Here is a 21,779-nt window from a genome sequence, read left to right on the forward strand (position 1 = left end):
CTTAAAACAGAACCCCGATTAATTAGTAAAGAGAATTCGGCTCCAATCCTGTATATGCTAGTGTTGATGCTTGGGTTTTAATTCAGGAACAATAGCCGGCGTTCTTGCCATTAGTCCTCTTTAATTGAGGCGTCTTCTAACCGTTCTCTCACTTACATTCACATTTCGAACCTCCTGCAGACGATTTCTTGCAGCAATTGCAGTGGAATGGCTATTTATTAAAAGTTCCATCACAATAAAATGATCATCTTTTTGCGAGGTAACTCTTCTACAATTGGAACTAGGTCGACATAAGTATGTACCAGTCTCTATAAAGCGATGGAAAGCTTTCTGTACTGTAGTTCTCGGAATACCTAAAGTTTTGGATACCTAAAGTTAAATTACTGTTTAATTAAATGTTTTCAACTTAGAAGATAAACATCTTCTTCTTCTTCTTCTTCTTCCTACTTTATAAATAGGTAAAATGCCTGTTTTACTTCGGTTTTTAGCCTCAATTGACGTTGTCTGACCATCTTTTCCTCGGTTGTCCCAATGATCTTCTTCCATTTGGCGATTTGTCTCTTGCTATTCGTACTATTCTGTTTTCTGTCATTCTTTCCATGTGTTGATTCCATTCCACTTTTCTTATTTTGGTCCACGCGTTTATTTCCTCTATACCACATCTCGCTCGTATTTCCTCACTTCTTACTCTGTCTCTTAGAGTTTGGTTTGTTATTTTTCGTAAGACTTTCATTTCTGTTGTTTCCAGTAGTCTTTGTGCTTTCGCCGTATCTGCTTTTGTTTCCGCTATGTACGTCATTATCGGTCTTATTGTTGATTTATATATCCTGGTTTTCGTTTCCGTTGTGAGGTATTTGTTTCTCCAGATTGTATTGTTGAGACATCCTGCTGCTCTGTTTGCCATGTTCACTTGTTTTTGTACTTCTTCTTCCACTTTTCCGTAGGTTGACAGTTTTATTCCCAAGTATTCAGTTTCCATCACTTGTTCTATTATTTTGTTATTTACGACTAGTTTACATCTTCTCGGTTCCGCTGATTTTACTATCGCTTTAGTTTTCTCTGTTGAGATCTACATGTTGTATATGAGCGCCGTATCTTCGAATTCTTTAATTAATCGTTGTTGGTCATCTTTATTTTCGGCTGTTATTATGGCGTCGTCGGCGTAGCATATTATCCTTATTTCCTTTTCTCCCATTCTATATCCTCTTCTTTTTTTAACTTTCTTTATGATTTCATCCATTATCAGATTAAATATTAATGGGCTCAGCGACTCTCCTTGTCTAATGCCAGTTTCATATTTGATAGGTTGCGATAGTTTTCCTTTACATCTTACCATAGCTATGTTATCTTTATATATATATATATATATATATATATATATATATATATATATATATTCTCAATGGTTTTTACTAAATCCAGTGATATTCCCTTTTCATATAATAAATGTATCGCGTCCCGAATTCTCACTCTATCAAACGCTTTCTTCAAATCTATCAGACACATATATGCTGGTTTGTTGTATTCCAGCGACTTTTCTTTTATTTGTCTTATTACAAAAACTGCATCCGTGCATGATTTCCTGTCCGAAATCCTTGCTGTTCCTCTTGCAGAGATATTCGTTCGTTTATTTTTGTCGCTATTATTCTGGTTGTCAATTTGAGTGTTGTATTTAATAGAATTATTGCTCGATAATTATTGGGGTCTTTCTTATCTCCTTTTTTGAAGAACATCACCATGATCGCCCTCCTACATTCATCTGGTATTCTGTTCGTGGTGATTATTTTATTAATAAGAAGTTGCAGTTGTTGTACAAGATGATGACCTCCATATTTTAAGAGTTCATTTGGCATTTGATCTTCTCCTGGTGACTTTCTGTTTTTTAATTCGTTTATTCCTTCTTTCACATCGTTTTGGGAGATTTCAGTCTTTTCCTCAATTATTATATTTGGCGTTTCTGGTAAAGGTTCTTCGTTTTGTTTTTTAAACATTTCTGTCAGTAAGGCCACCCATGTATCCTCTTTTATGTGTTCTATTTCAACTAGTTCTTTCATTTCGCTTCTTTGTTGTCTTATGAAGCGCCATACTGTTGTCCATAGAAATCCATCTCTAGTCCTTTTGTGAATCTTTCCCAGTAGTCTATTTTTGTTTTTCTTACCATTTGATGAGTTTCAGTTCTTATTCTTTTATATTCTTCATATGATTCATTCGTCTTTTCTGACTTATATTTTAGGAAAGCTTTCTTTTTTTGGTGACATTTTTGTTTAACCTCTAGTGTAAACCATGGTGTTTTCGTTGACCACTTTTTGTTTATTATTTTCGTTCCAAGTTCTTCTCGGGCAGCATCCAGAATATTTTTCTTAACAAAGAAGATAAACATAAACATCAAAACTGTCAAAAACAAGCATACATGATCGCAATAAATATTTATTGTGTAATTAAAAAACGAAAGAGAAGAAACGTGATTACTTTAATACTCAGACAAGGAAAGAGAGGGGATGCGTAATCGTATGGAATTGATTGAAGCCTAAACTGGCACCAGAAAGGTTGCCAGGTCATATTTAATTTCTTCAGTAAATTGAGAATAATGGATATATATCAATAAATAGATTTTTTTTTAAATTTATAATTGAACACTGATATAATGATTACTTTTTGAACATGATTTTATCATTATATATTTTTTAGTAGATCGATATCAGTAGATCTACTGAAAAATCAGTAGACCTGGCAACCCTACGAGAGGTAGTAATGGGCAACGTACAGTCACAAAACATGGCGGTCACATCGAAACTGGCTTTACTTCTGTGGTGTTTTCTGGTGTTTTGTTATCACATATAAACATGTGTTTTCATTCGGATTTTGCACAATACCAATTTATGATCGTTTCCTATTTCTACTGATGTTAGCCCTCTTACATCCAAGAATTTTAAGAGGGCTGTTGTAACTCTCTATTTGACAGAATATAGTCTATCATAGATTTTTGTCCTCTACTGTTTTCAAAAGTGTATTTGTATTGTTCTTTGTGAGGGAAAATGTATTCCGTTTTCTTTTATTTTTTTTTTCATTTGATATTTTCATTATATCGCTGTTTTATTTCTGAAGCATCATTGCCGTCACGGGCGTTAAAATCACCCATAATGATTATATATTCATCATTTGGGGTCTCGTTTATTACAGTGTGAAGGTGTTGGTAGAAGTTTTCCCTTGTGGTAGTACCTCTGTTGTTCTCTGGTGCATATATTGCTATAAAATTCAGAGGTTTGACATGACATTTACTATTCTTTCAGAGGTATATTTACATTCTTGTACTTGGTGTACAAATTTTCTGTGTACTAACAGGGCGACTTCTTCTTTGGCTATGGTTTCTTTCGCAACACCACTATAAATCATCAGATAGTCATCTAGCATAATTTACCCTTTCCTGTTTTCTTCGACTCTTGTGCACATATTTCTATATTTTTTTCTACAAGCACTTTTGTAATTTCCTGTTCTCTTGTGTTTAGAGACTTTACATTCCAAGTACCGATGCGAAGTATATTTCTCGTTTTCCATAAGTTCGTTGTCCTTTCTCGCGTTAAGGTGGGTACACATATGCGAGCCGAACGGTATACGTACCGTACGCGTACAGATCCTTGAAAAATATTCTACATCGTACTGATCGCATACTTATCTCGATCCATGGAAAGCGACAAACTAACAACGAGAACGAACACACATGTGCGAAATGATTCATTTTATTTATAATTTGGGTACTGATTTATGTTCCTGTTTTTGCTTGTTTAACAAAAATAAAAATATGTACAATAATCAGTTTACTGTTTTCTCACGTCTCTCTAGGAAGGAACACGTCATTCCCACAATGTCGATTTGATGACACAATAAAAATGTTTGTCTAGTAAGCGCCGTCCAAACTGAAAGACGAGCTTCCTTTGAAGTCGTGAAATAAACCGCAACAATTTGGTTCGCGACGAGTCACGATGAAACAGTACGCAAGCGGTTTTTTCTGCCGTACACATTAACGAATATAGCGTTAGCATACCGTATGCATACCGTTTGGATCGTATATGTGTACCGACCTTTAGTCGTCGTAATGAAATCATTCCTGTTCCGAGTCATAATCCCGTTTCTATGAGCTGTATGGTTTTTAAGTCTATCAGTAGGGACACAAGTAATTTGACCAAAATAATGGTTATCGTTTATAGATCATATTTAATCCATAGCTGAAAAACTTTGTAAGTAGAGTTACATTGTTTTTCATTTCAGGTGTCGATTTATAAGGGGAGATTATTTTTATTACTTTATAATCTTTTTAAAAGGCTGTTAGGATAATAAATGCTCTATTTTTGTTCTTTACAATGTAGTTTAATATTTACTACTATATCTGTTTAGATTGTTAAATAATATTTAAAACAAATTTTCGGAGTGCGAATACTGCTTATATATATTAAATATTCTACATCACTTTTAAAATTACCATTTGAGTTATCGCTTCGGCAAAACGATATGGTTAACCAGAAATGAATGAGTTTACATAGAATCATTGAATAAGCAAATATTCGCATGATTTCGAAATGCATTTCTCAATTTCAGGAAATGTTCAAACACACGGCTCCGGGAAACAACATTCTGATCTTAAATTAGAGGCGGCGAAATAATTTTAAATTTCTCGTGACCACATATAAAAATGGAACGCACATCTACATTCTTATTATTGTAGAAAATTTATAGTATTTGGTTTGGATAAAAAAGTGTAAATTTTAACAAAAGGAAATTAATTATTCTAAGTAATATGATAGGAAATTTAAAATTAAAAATCAACATTATAGTCCAGTCGTCAGAGGTTTGGCCTCTAAAAATCATAAGAACCAGCTGAATTTTACTGAAAATATCAATTTTAATTTTGGGAACCCAAAAAATATGCAAAAAATTTGCTACTCCTATCCCCGGGCTTCCCACAAAACACCCCCGTCGTAAGAGGGAAAACAGAAAACATCGATTTACCAAGAATTTGTAGGCCGAGAAAAAAAATGTTTCAAATTCGAAATATATTTGAGATCATTTTAAACAAAAATGTTAATTAGCACTTTTGCGTTGTATATGAACGATTCTCTCAGAAACAACGCTTGAAGAGAGCGGCGGTGTTAAATGACAGTTATTCGTGCGAAATCAATGTTTTAAATAAACTTTGTATCAACTCGGCGGAAAAAATTCGATATCTTTTGATTAGATTGTCCTATCGACAATAATGCCTTCACGAAGACGACAGTAGGTGTAATTTGTAGCTGAAGTTTTAGAAAGTTTTAGATCGTTTACGAAAATATAGTGCACCAAATCACTTTGAATAATACATTGTCAAGCTTCGTACAAAGATATTTTTACCATATTGAACATATTATCTACATTTTCACATATAAGGCCACTTATAGACATGTCTGGAAAATGCGCAATTTTTTATGTCACTTATATTTTGCAAAATTCGAAAAGCCTCAATTACAGAGTGTAACAAAAAGGTAGGTCATAAATTAAATCACTTATTCTGGGACCAAAAATAGTTCGATTGAACCTAACTTACCTTTGTACAAATGTGCACACAAAAAAGTTACAACCCTTTGAAGTTACAAAATGAAGATCTATTTTTTCCAATATATCGAAAACTGTTAGAGATTTTATATTGAAAATGGAAATGTGACATTCTTATGGCAGGAATATCTTAAAAAATAATAATAAAGAAATTTGTATACCTCATAAAAAAATTGTGGGGGTTTTTGTTCCCTTAAAACCCACCAAATGTTTGTATATTTTCAAATTAAATTAATGGTACCATTAATTAAACACAATGTTTTTATAGTTTATTTTTATGAACGAGAGAGTAATTAGCATAATTTTAACTGGTAGCTCCGACCACTCCATGGGCGTGCTCAAGATTAATTGAAATATTACTTTGAATAATTGTAAAAAATAAATGAATTATTTCAGTGTTATAAAGTGTTATGTGTATGTAAACAAAAGTGACCTCTTTTATCACACACTATATTAGAACTGACTGGCCTACATTAAAAAGGGTTTTAAAAAATTCACATTTTTTTTAATTTTTAAAAATTACAAAAGAGAAAAAGAGTTTTTAAAACCGTCTAAGGTATGTTAAATAGATGAATAAAAATATTAATATTAAACTTACAGCTACTTGTTACAAATCCAAATCAGATTCAGAAGATTAACTTTCAGAACCAAGATTTATAATAACTGGCTCGATCATTTTATCAGTAATATTGTCCAGCTTCCACATTTTTTCCTCTTCTTTAATAGTGTGATTTACTGCCTTTTCCCAGTTTTCAGGTTTTACATTATTTACGGCCTCCAAAAACAACTGTTTAACATCATGAATTTTAAAAGTGGTATTTTTTCTTGAAACTTCACTCTTTATCTGCGCCCATACCAGTTCAATCGGGTTTAATTCACAATGATATGGTGGGGATCTAAGTACTGTCATTCCACGATTTTTGGCAATTTCATCAATTTCGTATTTTTTAAATTTTTCTTTATGAAGGGCACACAACGAATAAAGTTCCTTTCTTATAGATCCGGGATGGTACGTAATATTTTTTGAACTCAGCCAATTCTGCAAGTCTTTTTTTAACCACTTGGTTGTGGGCAGTCCTTCTATAAGTCTGGAGTGATAACTTGCATTATCCATTACTATTACACAGTTCTTAGGAAGAAGATCTATCATTTGTTCGAACCATTCTTGAAAGACATCAGCGTTCATGTCTTCATGGTAGTCACCGGTACGAGTTGATTCAAAAGTTAATAAACGACCTTCAACAAAACCGTCTGAGCTGCCAATGTGTACTATTATCAGCCTGCGTCCCTTTCCTGATGGTGGATTTAAACCAGTAGATAAGTTATTTACAAAAGCGTGCCTTTGACTTGTAACAGTTTCATCCTGCCAAAATTTATTTGGTGTATGACCCTCGTTGATCCATGTTTCATCAAGATAAAATATTTTTCTTTTTTGGTTTCTCATTTCCTTTATGGTTCTTAGAAAATGTCTTCTCCATATGACAATATCGCTTCTTTCTAATAAAATAGACTTTCTGGGATTCTTTTTCCAGCGGAAGCCTATTTCTTTTAAAAGTTTCCATAACGTACTTCGACTCATTTCTGGGTAATCCTTATCATCTCGAACTGAGACAAGAACTTTATCCAATGTTGGAAATTCTTGTCTAAAGAAGAATTCATGCACTTTCCGTCGAAGTCCTTCTTTAAAATGATATTCTATTTGAAATTTTGGTTTCCCTGGAGCATTACGTGGCATTTGAAAACTACCACATTTCTCTTCTTTAATAACTCTGTAAATCGTAGATTTCCCAACACCAAGTGTACTGCTAACTAACTCAACGGTCTCATCAACACTTTCACATAAACGTTTGTCTGTAAATGATTTAAAACAATTAAATATTAATGTTTTTTCATTAACTGTTAGAGGACCAATTTTTCGGCGTTTACACGGCACTTCCAAATTTTCCATAACACTAGTATACACAATAAACTGTACCTTGCAACTGAAGTACCTACTTTTAGTGAACTGTTAAGAATTTCGAATACGCCACTTGGACCTTCCTATATACAAAATGGAAAAACCCACTATCACATTTTCTGTGGAATAAGTTTAGAAGGTAATTATCTAGTCCATTACTGTCGTAGATTCCTGGAATTAAAGAATTAAATGTTTGATTGTTGAAACCCTTACTTCGTGGAATGCACTCATTTCAGATAAAATAAAACGTTTTATTTTATCTAAAGAATTAAACTTTATTTTGCAAATAGGCAAAGAATTAAACTTTATTTTGCAAATAGATAAAATAAAACGTTTTATTTTATCTAAAGAATTAAACTTTATTTTGCAAATAGGCAAAGAATTAAACTTTATTTTGCAAATAGATAAAATAAAACGTTTTATTTTATCTAAAGAATTAAACTTTATTTTGCAAATAGGTAGGTACTTATTAAACTTTTATTGGTTATATATAACCAATAAAATAAACATCTTACATTTCTTGCAAATTCATTAGTACCTGTTAACCTCCATCACTCCGACACTGGCAACCTTATTTAGGGATTAGTAACTCTCACAACTATTGTATTCTATTCTGCTCCAACCTTTATACCTGGTGGTCATACTCAATTTAAAATTGTTTTCCTATATACTTCTGTAAACTTGTTGACAAATATCTGTTTTTCATTGAGTCACCCGTATCAACAGTTTAAGGATTTGCATACATAATTTATTGTTTTATTACTCTCTCATACATAAAAATACACTATAGGTTTTCCAAGTTTAATTTATGAATTTTTTTTACCCATTAAATGATATATCTGTCCCCTTTTTGTGTCGCTGCATACAATTAAATGCACTGAAAGATAATATGATAATTAAAAAAAAAATAATGTATTGAAAAAGTTTTAAATTGGAACTTAAAACTTATAAAAAGTTTGCAAATACCTCTAAGTACTTCTAGTTTCTAACGTTCTCTGCCATAAACTGACGTCACGCATAGCTGCGCAAAGCAATTTATGTTTGCTTCACTCTTCGAAACGGAGGGTATAGCATACGGCGTGTCTATAAGCTTTAATGGTCTAAGTTTGGTCTAAGGTTAGAGTAATAGTTTCCGCCCCATAGGCCATGACCGGTAATACGCATTGGTCAAATACTTTTCTTTTGAGGCTAATTGGTATGTTGGCCCTAGGTGCGTCTCGCAGTTTTCCAAAGGCCTCCCACGCTAAAGTAATTCATCTTGGGACGAATTTTATATATTTCCTTGAATATTTAATGAAGTTTTTATGTAAAGAAGAATAGCTAAACGGCATACCGTTCAATTTGTTCTAGAAAGAACTATTCATTCCTTTAATTCGTTAAAAAAAAATCGTTGATGTCATAACGTCGACAAATATAAGAGAAAAAAAGTTTAACAAAAAAATTAAAATTTGAAAATAACAATCGACCTGTTGTTATTGTGTTATTTAACGTTATTTATACTTTTTAGCCCATTTTCAAAACTTTTTTTATAAATTTATCTAAGTAATTATTATCCAATTTATCTAAGTAATTATTATCCAATTTATCTATGTTTTTATGTGTTTTCAATAGGATGTTTTTTACAGGAGTGGAATTGTCAATATTTTGACTTCCACATGTTTTTCTAAATGTGCGATAATAGTTAAATGTGCCCGATAATTATAATATAGTTTGCCTTTAATAATAAGCACCAATTCTAATTATCATGCCAAACAATTACCATGATAATATTAATGTTAGGGTACTAATTTAAAAGTTAAAGTTAAATAAATTTTACAAAAACAAAGTTATATTTAAAGTTAAATCTACAGTTGAAATTTACCATAAACAATAAACATTCTAACCGAGTGTTCCTATCAAATAAAAACTGTAAAATCGGGATGTGGCAGTCCACTTCCAGGAGTAGCCGTGGAGGGGAAGCAGATAGCTTTCTTATATGGTCCAATAATTAAGTCTGCATCTAGTTTTACTTTTATGAAAAAAAGTTATTCTTTATAAAAAGTTCTAAATGATCTAAAACCTAGGATATAATCATCAGCTATTAAAGGTTTTCAGCTTATACGTGGTTTGTCAAAAAATATGAATTGTGAATATTGTTACATAAAATTTAAAGATGTTTAAAGAACTTCGTGATGTAGAGTTACGTCGCAACGAAGACGTTTTAAGTCATTTGCAACTGATAATTGAAGAAACCATAGAAAGCCAGACCTAGTCTTGGCAGACCGCAAATGATTTGGTTAAAGTTAATATATGTATAAGCGAGAGATATAAAATACTGTAGACTTTGCAGAAGTAGTCGCCAATACACCTGAGGAATAAGAACACCCACTAAATAATAATAATTTGGATTACTACCTTTTGCTTTCCAAAATTCAAAAAAACAATTTATCCACGGGACTTAGCCATGTGATATATGTACGAGAAATATTCAACAATAACCTAGAGATTTGTTGCCTTCGTTCTCCTCTCTCCTTTATCCTTCGTAAGGATGTGGTGACGTTATGGTATTTGACGAATAGTTGCTATCCTTCTTCTCTCTCCTGGGCGCGGTGTGCTGCCTCAGACAGAGAGTAACCGATAGCGCACTTTATTTGGTCTGACCATCGGAGTGGCGATCTTCCTCGAATTCTTTTACCATCTACCTTGCCTTCAACCACCAACCTCTCCATGCCTTCCATTCGTCTGGTCGTTGCCTTCGTAATCCGAACTAAAAATCAGATACTATATCTTAGTAATTAAATGCTTATTTAATGATTAAAAATTTCCAAACTAGATTTGTTAATTGGTCGCTTAGGTATTTTTTCTTTCACTTGGCTAATAACATTCATAACAATAATAATTATGAATCGAGTTTTAGAAATTTAAATATGTTTCATTTGAATATAAGATTTCATTTAGTTTTGTTTAAAAACACGGTTTTGGTTACTAACAGCCCAGTTAATAAGGTTAATAAAATAGAGTCAAATAAAATCAAAGAGAATAAAATAGAGTAAAATAATACAAAATAAAATTAAATAAAGTTAAAATAGAATAAAATAGAATACAATGAAATAAATAGAATAAAATAACATAAAATAAAATACAATAAAATTATGGTGATATTGGTGATATTTACACTAGTGGCCAAAATTCTAAAAACTTTTCAAAAATTTTAGTTTTGTTATCAGTATTTCTCTTTTTCACAAGACTTATGTTATTTATAAGTTTATCTATAATTTTATTACATCGTTTTATGCTTCTACTTAATATTTAACATCTATTTTAAGGGGGAAAATCCTCTAAAAATTTAAAAATAAATAAAACAACAGCCGTTAGCTATTAGTAGATATATTACAATGTTGGTACAATGATTATTATCAACAAAATTAGTATTTGGTAGGATAACCTTTGTTTTTTAGGACATACTCAATTCTGCGAGGCATGGAGTTGACGAGACGAGCCAAATCTTCTGGTGTAATAACTCTAAACCAGTTTTGAATAATGGCTTCTATCAGTTCTCTCTTGTTGCTTGGGTTTCGGCGTGATACTAAGACTTTCAGCCTTGACCATAAATTTTCTATTGGATTTAGATCGGGACTATTCCAAGGCAGAACAGTAACATCATGGTTTCTCAACCATTCCATGGAATTCTTAGCAGTATGACAAGGCGCTCCATCCTGCTGGAAGATGCATTGTTGGGCATGCAGATAGTCGGCAGCAGTTTGGCTTGCAGTATCTCTTCCTGATATTTTTTTGCATTAATATTGCCCTCTATTACTGCTAAACGTCCAACTCCATTAGTGGTCATGCAAGCCCATACCATGACACTCACAGGATGCTTCATAGTGACCGTAGTACACTGGGGCAAAAGGTCTTCTTCAAAAGATATTTGTAATCCAGTTGATTTGACAATACCGTTAATATATTTTGCGGATCTGCGACGATCTTATAAAGAAAGTCGGCATATTCTACTCACATCATAGTGACTAACTTTGGGTTTTCTGCCAGATCTTTTTGCTGATTTTGTCGTTCCACGTTTGCAAACGTTCATTACACCTGGCGCCACCACCCAATTTGTTTGCTATTTCTTGATAAGTGTAACCTTCTTCTCGAAGGATAATTGCTTTGGCTCTCTTTCCTGGCGACCAGTCAACACGTTTTGGGTTTCTGGTTGCCATTTTCGTTGAATCGACGCTGATGAATTCCTCTCCGACAATTAAACAATATCACCTTAGTAACAACTACCTGATGTCACTCATAAACACTCGAAGCCGCACGAAACTGTACTAAAACTAAAGACCACTTAACCGCTTCCAGTTGGGTTGTTGACTGACTAGCAAAACCCTGACGCAATACAGTATTGCCAATGTTGCCATTCACAAATCTCGGATTTTCGGCGTTTCGCTTGAACCTGGTTCCATATTTTATTAAATAATGATGTTAATAAAAAAAGAGTAAGAAATACATAAAATATTATGCAGGAATATAAAACAATAAAATAAAAATGTAATTGTAATGGTAAACTATATAAATCATGATCATGAGACGAGTCTTACTAAAAAACGATAATTTTGTAAAGTTTCCAGACTTTTGGCCACTAGTGTATATCACCAATATGGCTAAACCATTGATCAGTAACGAATGGACACTGGCCCACAAGAGGTCATTACAGAGACTGAACAGAACTTTACGAGAAAGATATTCGTGACAATCAAAAACATTTTTGATAGAGCCATGATTATATTTTCAGATTGTTCCTTATTTAATAATTATTCCCCAATTTACTGTTGCGGACGACTAAAGACATGCCTAACATAATCCAATTTGAGGCAGCATGTAAAGATGCTCCAATTGACAAATAACATGCGAGTGTTTTTGCAACAAAATCACATGCAATTGTGTTTGTTAGATATTGGAAACGGTAAGGTCGCTATTGGCACCTCGACCGAATTCATTTCATTTCCCAGAGATTTCTGTTACTTAACAGACTCGAAAAAGGAGCCTATTGAACCTTGATACATTATTTAATTTTAGGTCAGCTAGTTATTATTAATAATAATAATAAAATGGGATCGTACTGTACTCACAGGCCACACAGTGGCACATAATAGACCAGATCTCATACTAGTTAAGAAACTTAAGAGACAAACAACACTAATTGATGTGGCGATACAGAACGAAAAGATCGCCAAGTACAGGGATCTGGAAATTCAAATACGAAGACAGTGGAGAATGGACAGTACCCAGACAATACCTGTTATTCTCTCTACTACTGGAGTTATTCCGAAGAACCTCATAGAAAACATAAAAAAGATAGGTCTGAATGAACATCTCTACAAGACCATGCAGAAAGCTGCACTACTGTCAACGTCCAGATGTGTACGAAAATTTTTGGGAGATACTCCAGCCTACCAAGTCACCTAGGTAGGATCCCATTAGGATCAGATAAAATTAGAGTTCATTCAAATAATTAATCGATTACTGCCATCGACCACTGACATTCAATTTCAATCAACATAATTAATATTTGCGGCAGATAAGGTTCTTCTTCTTTCAGTACAACAAAGTGTTACTTTACTACCGCAAATACGTACAATAATGAATGACTTTATGACGGTTGGCGATAAAGTATATTTTTTTTTCTTTCAGTTAAACAAGGTATTTGTAGAAGATGAAGCTCCGATTAATAAGAAACTACCCAAGGAACTGCTCCTACGTATTTTTTCATACTTAGACGTCGTTTCATTGTGCAGATGTGCGCAAGTGTCGAAAGCGTGGAATATTTTAGCATTAGACGGCTCAAATTGGCAGCGGATCGACCTCTTCGATTTTCAGAAAGATGTAGAGGTAAGTAGACGTTCAAACAACAACTAAACGTCTATATATAAAATATGGTTTTTTATCATTTAGGATCAATTAAAATATTAATTTTTTAACTTAACTTATAATTTAATGATTATTTCACGTTTGAGTGTCTTCTTTTTCTTAGGGTGTATTATATTCTTAGGTAGAAGTATTCTTCCCATACTTTTTTTTTATCTTCTTTGGTTATGGCAAGATTGCCTTCCTGTTATTTTTACGCTGTTGCGTTTTCGGAACTTTATTCATTTACCTTTCCATGGGCATTAAAGTTATCATACCGACTCTGATACTCCTATTTCTTGACATTGTTCTGTTTTTTTGTTTCTCTTTGGCTTCTCTTGTCTTTCTTCTGACGATGGTATGTATTCTCTTAGATTTTCTTTGTTTTTTTTCTCTGATCCATAAGTTCAAGTATTTCATCGGTCATTAAAGATTTCCGTTTCTCTGTATCTTTCTCCAGATGTTGTTCTATTATTTCTCTCACTGTTTCTTGTATGATGGTTTGAGTTTACTAAAGAATAAATAAAAATAAATTCCTATTTTATTTTGATATTTCCCTTTTCTTCTTGCTGAATATTCAGTTTTTTCTCGGTTCTAATTTTTCGGTGGATTCATGATTAACCTAAATGAGGAGATTCAGTCAGATATTTAAGTTTTTTAGGTCAGTGTTTTTTTATGGTGTATTGCACTGTCCAGATTAGTTCCACCGAACAACAAATTAAGAAAAATTACGAGAGATAGAAGCACTACCACCGCGGCTGTATACGTTACCATGGTGGTCTAAGTGCCAAAGCTGTGGCAAACGGGAACCACTGCCTTTTGATCTATCACACTGTTCTATCACACTCTTTGGCCGTCACTATCCGATTGCACTTGTTTTTAAAATTCTTGCTTAGACCAGCTGGTTTTAAAGAAATGATTCTTGACGACAAGAAAAAACATTTATCGTATCAACTCCTGCAACTCTTATGTCTTCAAGGGTGGTTTGTAGTACATTTATTGTTATTTCATTGATTTCTGCGATTCATTGTATTCGTTTTCTTAATTTTTTACATCTATATTTAAACTTATCTTTTTTTTTTTCTAAATAGTTTTGAATAATTTGAAAAGTGATATTTCCCATTTGAATAATTTTCTTTTTACACCTAGCGTTTTATTGGTTCTGTTGTGTTTTGTTTAGACATTTTGTACTTGTTGTGTTCTGGAATATTCTTTTTAAAACCTTAATATTTAACACTAAAAAAATACCAAAGATAATAATTGTTTCAGGGTGCAATCCTAGATAACATATCACATCGATGTGGTGGTTTCCTTCGCCAATTATCCCTCCGAGGATGCCAATCAATCGCAGACGGCTCAATAAAAACCTTAGCTCAAGAATGTCCGAACATCGAGGATCTTAACCTCAACACCTGCAAAAAACTCACCGACGCCACGTGCACGTCCCTCTCCCGCCATTGTCCCAAATTGCAGAAACTCAATTTGGACAGCTGCTCCGCTATAACCGATATTTCTCTTAAAGCCTTAAGTGACGGTTGTCCAAATTTAACGCATATAAATATAAGTTGGTGTAGTAACATTACGGAGAACGGCGTCGAGGCCTTAGCCAGAAAATGTACGAGGTTGAAGAGCTTTATTAGTAAAGGATGTAAGCATATCACTTCCCGCGCTGTTATTTGCTTGGCGAGGTTTTGCCATGAATTGGAAGTAGTTAATTTGCAAGGATGTAATGTAAGTAGAATATTACATATGATATTGAATAAAATAAATTGTTTTAATTCTTTAATATTTCGGCTTTATACAAATAACACATTAAATAAATCTTTTTCAACCCATGCTTACTCATTCCTAGACGTAAGTTTCACCTAAGTTCTTCCACAGTCATATCAGTGGCTTCTAGCTCTCTAGCTCTTTTTATTTGTCTCAATCAAAATGTCTAAAAATGACGTCATGTTCATTCAAAAAATAATTTGCAACTTTCTATTTTAAGAGAAACAGAAACATTTATATCTTGTCTATTTGCCACCGTATTATACGTATTTCAGCCTTTTGTCATCATCAGATACAGCTTGAAAGAAGGCGAAATAAGAAAAATAATTTATACGCGACTAGCCATGGCCGTCTTAATCATCCGACCATAACATCGAAATTTGGCAACAGTGAACAGAGGACGTTTGAAAATATCTGTTTGTGTTTATATATGCATTCTGATGCTGTGTTAAATACTTTTCCAAGAAAAAGGCCTACTCTTAGACAAAATGCTGTTCCAAAATTATTTCCAGGACTTAAAAATTTATTTTAGAAATATATGTTCATGTAATTAACCTCAAACTGAAATTCTTATTGATTTAATGTCACTTATTTTGTCATAATATTTTTATTATTGATTATACTAAATTAATTAACACAAAATAAATAATATTTTGTGTTAATTTAATCAAATATTACTCTTCAAAAATTGTATTCTTCGCGCTATAGGTCCACTATTATATCTATAAATAGGCTCTCTATTTGACAGGTCGACAGTGTTGCCGCATCTAATGTAACGGTCTGATGATTAAGAGGGCCATGGACTATTACATTATGAATCAAATACAATTTTTAATGAAAATATCAAGCGCCATCTAGGGCCCTTTAAACAAAAGGGAAAGGGAATGTCATAGTATTAGATTTGTTTCTAGTTGATTTAGAAAGCGCTAGTCAGATGTTTCTCCTTTCATCTTCTTGATTTAGGTTTAGTTTTTATATTTAAAACAATCATTGTGCAAAAATCATTGTACATAAGCTTCAATCAACCAAAATAACACTTACATGTTTTTTTAGAATATTAGAGATGAAGCAGTACAGTCACTAGCAGATAAATGCCCTCGGCTTCATTATCTCTGTTTAAGTGGATGTTCAGGATTAACAGACACGTCTCTCGTAGCTTTAGCATCAAATTGCCATCTTTTATCCACATTAGAAGTCGCGGGGTGTACGCTATTTACTGACGCTGCCTTTCAAGCTTTAGCACGAGTAAGTATTTAAATATTTAAACGAAATCTGACATAAATAAATATTACCTTTATAAAAAAATCTTGAAATATTTTCAGTTGTTAGTGATTTAGTATGGGGATATAACTGATAACTGTGGTACTGATACTTAACCATATGAATAATAAGTACCACTACGTCATATTATATCCCTCAAGCACATGCACATTCGGTGCACCACACTTTCTAATCGTTTGTGAGTTTAGGGATTTCTTTATAGAACTATTTATCACAAGAGAGCATGATTTTCTACCTCAAAATTGGTTTCAAATAAGTTTAGCCTGATGAAAATCTTTGTTATGGTTCGTTAGACCATTGTGCGTGTGCTCGTCCGCAAATTAAGTGAGTTTTGCGTTAAATAAAGTTGTTTAAAAAAGACTGTCAGTTTTTTTTTAAACAGCTGTTACTGTAGACTGTGTGGTAAATAATATAGTTTCCTTAATTTCGAAAAATGTCATATGTTATTGTTTTAGAATTGCAGATATTTAGAGAAGATGGACTTAGACGAATGTGTCCTAATAACGGACGCTACTCTTATTCATTTAGCCATGGGATGCCCTAGGATCGAATATTTGGTAAGCTCCAAATTTTTAATTAATACTTGATGAAGCAAGGCAACAGTTATGATTTACAGAAAGAAAGGTGTAGAGTAGCAGTAAGGTTAGTTTTTAATAAATTGATTCATATACAAGTAATACCTAGACTGCCTGCTGCAATCTAAATCCGTTCCTCCAGTGCGACAGAGAAAAAAGATGCGAGCAGTCCTTGCATCTCTTTTTAATGGGCGGAGTTTATTGACCACGTGATCTTCCTTGACCTTGTTATTTGACGTCTTATTCGTCCAAATATCCTTCTAGTATATTTCCAATACTGTTTCCATGTTCTTTTGTTAGATATCCAATATTCTTATGGTATAAAGCTGCAGCTTCATTGACACTTTTATGAAGGTTACATAATATTTTTGATGTAATAATTCTATCTTTGTATATTTGTTGCTTAAACAATTTTCTTTGGTTATTCTGATATATTTTTTAGTTCATTATTTACTTTGTTCTATTTATTCTTATTCTCAACGATTCATTCTAGTCTTTCTTAGTAATATTTATTGTCTCTTAATCTCTTTTAGTATCTCTTGATTTTTGGACTATGAATTATATTAAGTCAAATTTAATTTTGTCGATGTTGTACTCAATAACCGAATTCGGCAATTGACCGAAATTTATACCACAAAGCGTTGTGAATTTCGTTTATTTCTCACATTGCGTTTCGGGCATTGTTGACGTGCATAGAACGCGTTGTGGATATAATGCGAAGACAAAAATGCGAAACTACGAAGACCGTCTGACACAGACAACGATTTTTCGCGTTATGGGCAATACAAATACCCACAAAGCGAAACTTCTAATTTTATTTAAACAATGTAAATAAAAATAAGTTAATAAATAAATGATGCTAAATGATGCAAATAAAAATACAAATACCCACATAACGAAACTTCTAATTTTATTTAAAAAATGCAGATAAAAATAAGTTTTAAACACAACAATTTTTAGAACCAAATTTCTTAATTTATTTTTGCATGTCAGCGATCCATGACACTTTGAATTATATTGTTTGTTCTTTCGTTTACAGGAACATTTATTGTCGCCACAAAACCTTTTACAGTTGTATCTTAGAAAACCTTGACCAGAACCTTTGATATCATCATCTGATGAATATCATTTGATTCAAACATGAATTGCGAATCGGTTTGAAGGAGTTCATTTCTTGAAAATAATCTATCAAGTGGTCCATTCTCAGTACGGAGTTTGTACAAGCCATCATTATTAATTTCAAAAACAATGGCTAATATATTTTTTGGAGTTAATCGACCTCTATCAACATCCGGCACTCGAATCAAAACATTAGTCCCTTTTTTAAAGGAGCAAATCTTTTATTTGACTCACATATCATCTTTGATGCCAGAACTCTCATCATTTTATGTGATTCTTCTCTCATTCAATATTCTCTTACTTCTTTGGGTTAACTGATCATTGAAATTTGCCGTCAACTTTGATGAATATTGGTTGCAAATTTGATTTCCTCTTCGTTAGTGTGTCTTTTGGCTATCAGATGTTCATTTTCTCCAATGTTTAATAATTCATATCGATTGAGTCTTCGATAATGTTTAGATAATAGTCCTTTGCTGAATCTTCGCAATTCTTGTGCTTCTTTAACCTCATAAATTAGTTTTTTATAGTCATCTTCTACAAGTAGCGTCGACCTCATACTTGACTCCACGTTAAATTTATTCAAACCGTTTTCGAATTCCTTTTTAAGGTTTTCAATTGATTCACCCATTGTATTAGAAATTATCAGAAACTACACTGAATAAAGCTCGTCTTACCGGTAGGATTCGATATGCGATTTCTGTATTTCCCTTTGTGGGTATTTATATTGGCCATAAAGCGAAATTCGTCATGTGTTTTCGACGGCCTTCGTAGTTTCGTATTATGAGTCATTGTAATTGATCCACAACACGTTCTGTGGACGTCAAAAATACCCGAAACGCGATGTGAGAAATAAACTGTATAAATTTCGGTCAATGGCCAAATTCGGATATTTAGTACGCTTTAACATTTTTTGTTAGTGAGTGTTTAAATTATTTTGCATACATTTCTGTTTCCGTTACGCGAATAGAAGTCATACACATCTCGGAAAACATCTAGTTTAACAATAAAATGTAAAAAATCTATTCTAACCATCTCTAAAGTAAGGTATCGTTGCACAACCAATTTGCAAAGTTTGAAGTAGAGCAATATATCATTTGTTTTAATATTCTTTTTTTTTAGACCTTATCGCACTGCGAGCTAATAACAGATGAAGGTATACGTCATTTGTCGATGTCCCCATGTGCAGCTGAGAATTTAACAGTTTTAGAATTAGACAATTGTCCCCTTGTCACAGATGCTTCTCTTGAACATTTAACTTCGTGTCACAATTTGCAACGAGTAGAACTTTACGACTGTCAGTTAATCACTAGAGTTGGAATTAGGAGACTTAGGGTAAGTATGATGATTAGGTTAACATAATGCTGTTACTAGATCACTAATAGATCACAAATATACTCGTTACAAAAACACTTCAATACTTGTTTGAAGATGCCAGGAAAGAAGTTCCTTCAAATAAAATTTATTAGTTGTTTTTTGTGATGCTATGCAACGGCTGATTTTTTGCAGTGATCAAGACTTCACCTACTTTTGCGTTCAGTCAGACGTTAAATGGGATGGATGTTAGTATTTGGGATTTTCGTTTTTCTTCACTTACATCTTCTTTTGATTAATCTGAGTGTTGTATGAAAGCCTTCAAAGGATGCACTTTTTAATTGAATTGTCATGACTTCATTATCTGTTTTGTAATCATCAAAGACTTCTATTATCGTCAATAAAAGGCTCCCATCGTTGGATGAAGTTTTATATTGACGCTTCATTATTTTTTCTTTCGTCCATCTTCACAGACTTCTAGTGACGGTGTAACTTGACGCATCTTTTCTTCATCAAGAGGCCTGCTTGCTATATACGATGGGTTTGGATCTCTACTAGTTTCATGTTTTGCTTCTGCCTAAACAACGGAAATCGCTTCTATTTTTGTCTTCTATGTTTTTAACTCTTCCTCTTCAATTATGCTTCTGTTTAATGGTAAAGGGGGCGTATTTTTGAGAATATTCTAGCAAATGGACCATAAGTTTGTCATAATGTTTGAAAAGAATCAACAGATGTCTCTTCAGACCCATAAGCTTGCTATCAGCAATGTCAAAATTGCTTTGAAATATTATTGCTTGCCAGATTTAATGTAGACAATTGGATAATAGACCATCAGGTTGGCTTTTGGCAGAAGCTTTCAAGTGGACAGCAAGTACATCCAATTGTCCAAACCATAAATAAAGCACTAGCACTAGCACAGTACTGCAGTGGAGTGTTCCTCTACATTAGCAAGGCTTTTGACAAGTTATGGCATTATGGACCAATTTACAATATCAAACACATCTTTTGACCAGTCACCTACCTCAATCTCTCAAAGTCGTACCCAATGAAGAGAACTAATCTTATTACCATCCTATCTGTTCTGGAGTACCACAAGTTACTTGTGACAACAACAAAGGAAATCATGTTTGTGACACTATATTCACCATCGTCAGGGTCTATATAGTATACGTCATTGGTGGAAGCACCCATGCATCTGGAGAGAGCTGAGTCTCTATGTCGCTTTAACACGTCATTCATAAAACGTATAGTTTAGTACAGCGTATTTCAATTCGAGTGGCGAGCCCTTCCACGAAATAGTTAATCGCGCAGACAATAGAATATCTATGATCAGACCCATGCAGTGGCGTTGCAATATTAAACAAATTAAATTATTTGAAATCGCACTAATTACAAAATTATTACTCGCTTAAATAATAAATGGAGTTTGATTGTACACCGATTGTTTTATAGATACCAAATTTTTTGTTTGTTATAATACCATCTTTAATAATTGATACTCTATAAAGTTTGGTAAAAGTTAATTTCAATTTAGTATCAGTTACCTTAAAACCGTAATTATAAGGTCATTATTAATGATTCCTTAACGACTCGTTAAGGACATACAAAGAACTGATAGAATTATTTCCGAGAATTTCTAGTCACTGGATTTCAAACGAGTTCGTAATTTAGTCTCATTATGTTGTTGAGTCTCTGAGAGTCTATTGGAATTATTTTGTAGAATGGAGATGGTTAAGTGTAGTACGAGTAAACAAATCAGATTGACACCAGAATCCAAAGGAATAGTTTACAATGTATTTAAATGTATGCAAATACTATTTCCTGAAGATAATCGAACCAGTATTAAACAACGTGTGAGTGAAGCTACTGGAGTATCTTTACGTACAGTAAAAAGGATCATTCAACAAGCGAGTATGTTAACAAACGCAGAGTCAAATAATACACTAAAATTTTCAGCTACAACACTTGCTAAAAGGAAAGCAAACGTGACAGAATTGAGGGAATATGACAAACAGTATATTAGAAATACCATTTATCGTTTTCATTGGAACTGAACGTTGTTGTGTATTATTAAAGCTTTTGCAGAAAAGGCTTGAAGAGGTGTACGAGTGGACTAGAAGTGTGAGATCTCTCTACAGAATTGTGAAAATTTTGGGATTTAAATGGAAGAAAACGAAAGATAATCGACGTTTATTAATTGACCGGAATGATATTCGTGCTCTACGCATTAAATATTTGGACAAAATTAAATATTACAGAAGCGAAGATAAGTCAATTGTATATGTCGATGAAACCTATGTACA

The 21,779-nt window shown here is 33.1% G+C and overlaps 1 protein-coding gene across 1 annotated transcript in view; it reads left to right on the forward strand.

Annotated features, from left to right (window-relative positions):
* The window catches only part of LOC140434192 (F-box/LRR-repeat protein 2), a 59,741-nt gene that overhangs the window by 19,951 nt on the left and 18,011 nt on the right, over positions 1–21,779 (forward strand). The window contains exons 3-7 of the mRNA XM_072522274.1: positions 13,208–13,405; positions 14,690–15,151; positions 16,244–16,435; positions 16,927–17,028; positions 19,285–19,497. Coding sequence (XP_072378375.1) covers positions 13,208–13,405; positions 14,690–15,151; positions 16,244–16,435; positions 16,927–17,028; positions 19,285–19,497 — 1,167 coding nt within the window. The remainder of the gene's footprint in view (positions 1–13,207; positions 13,406–14,689; positions 15,152–16,243; positions 16,436–16,926; positions 17,029–19,284; positions 19,498–21,779) is intronic.

Source organism: Diabrotica undecimpunctata, chromosome 2, assembly GCF_040954645.1.
Source record: "Diabrotica undecimpunctata isolate CICGRU chromosome 2, icDiaUnde3, whole genome shotgun sequence".
Lineage (NCBI taxonomy): Eukaryota > Metazoa > Arthropoda > Insecta > Coleoptera > Chrysomelidae > Diabrotica > Diabrotica undecimpunctata.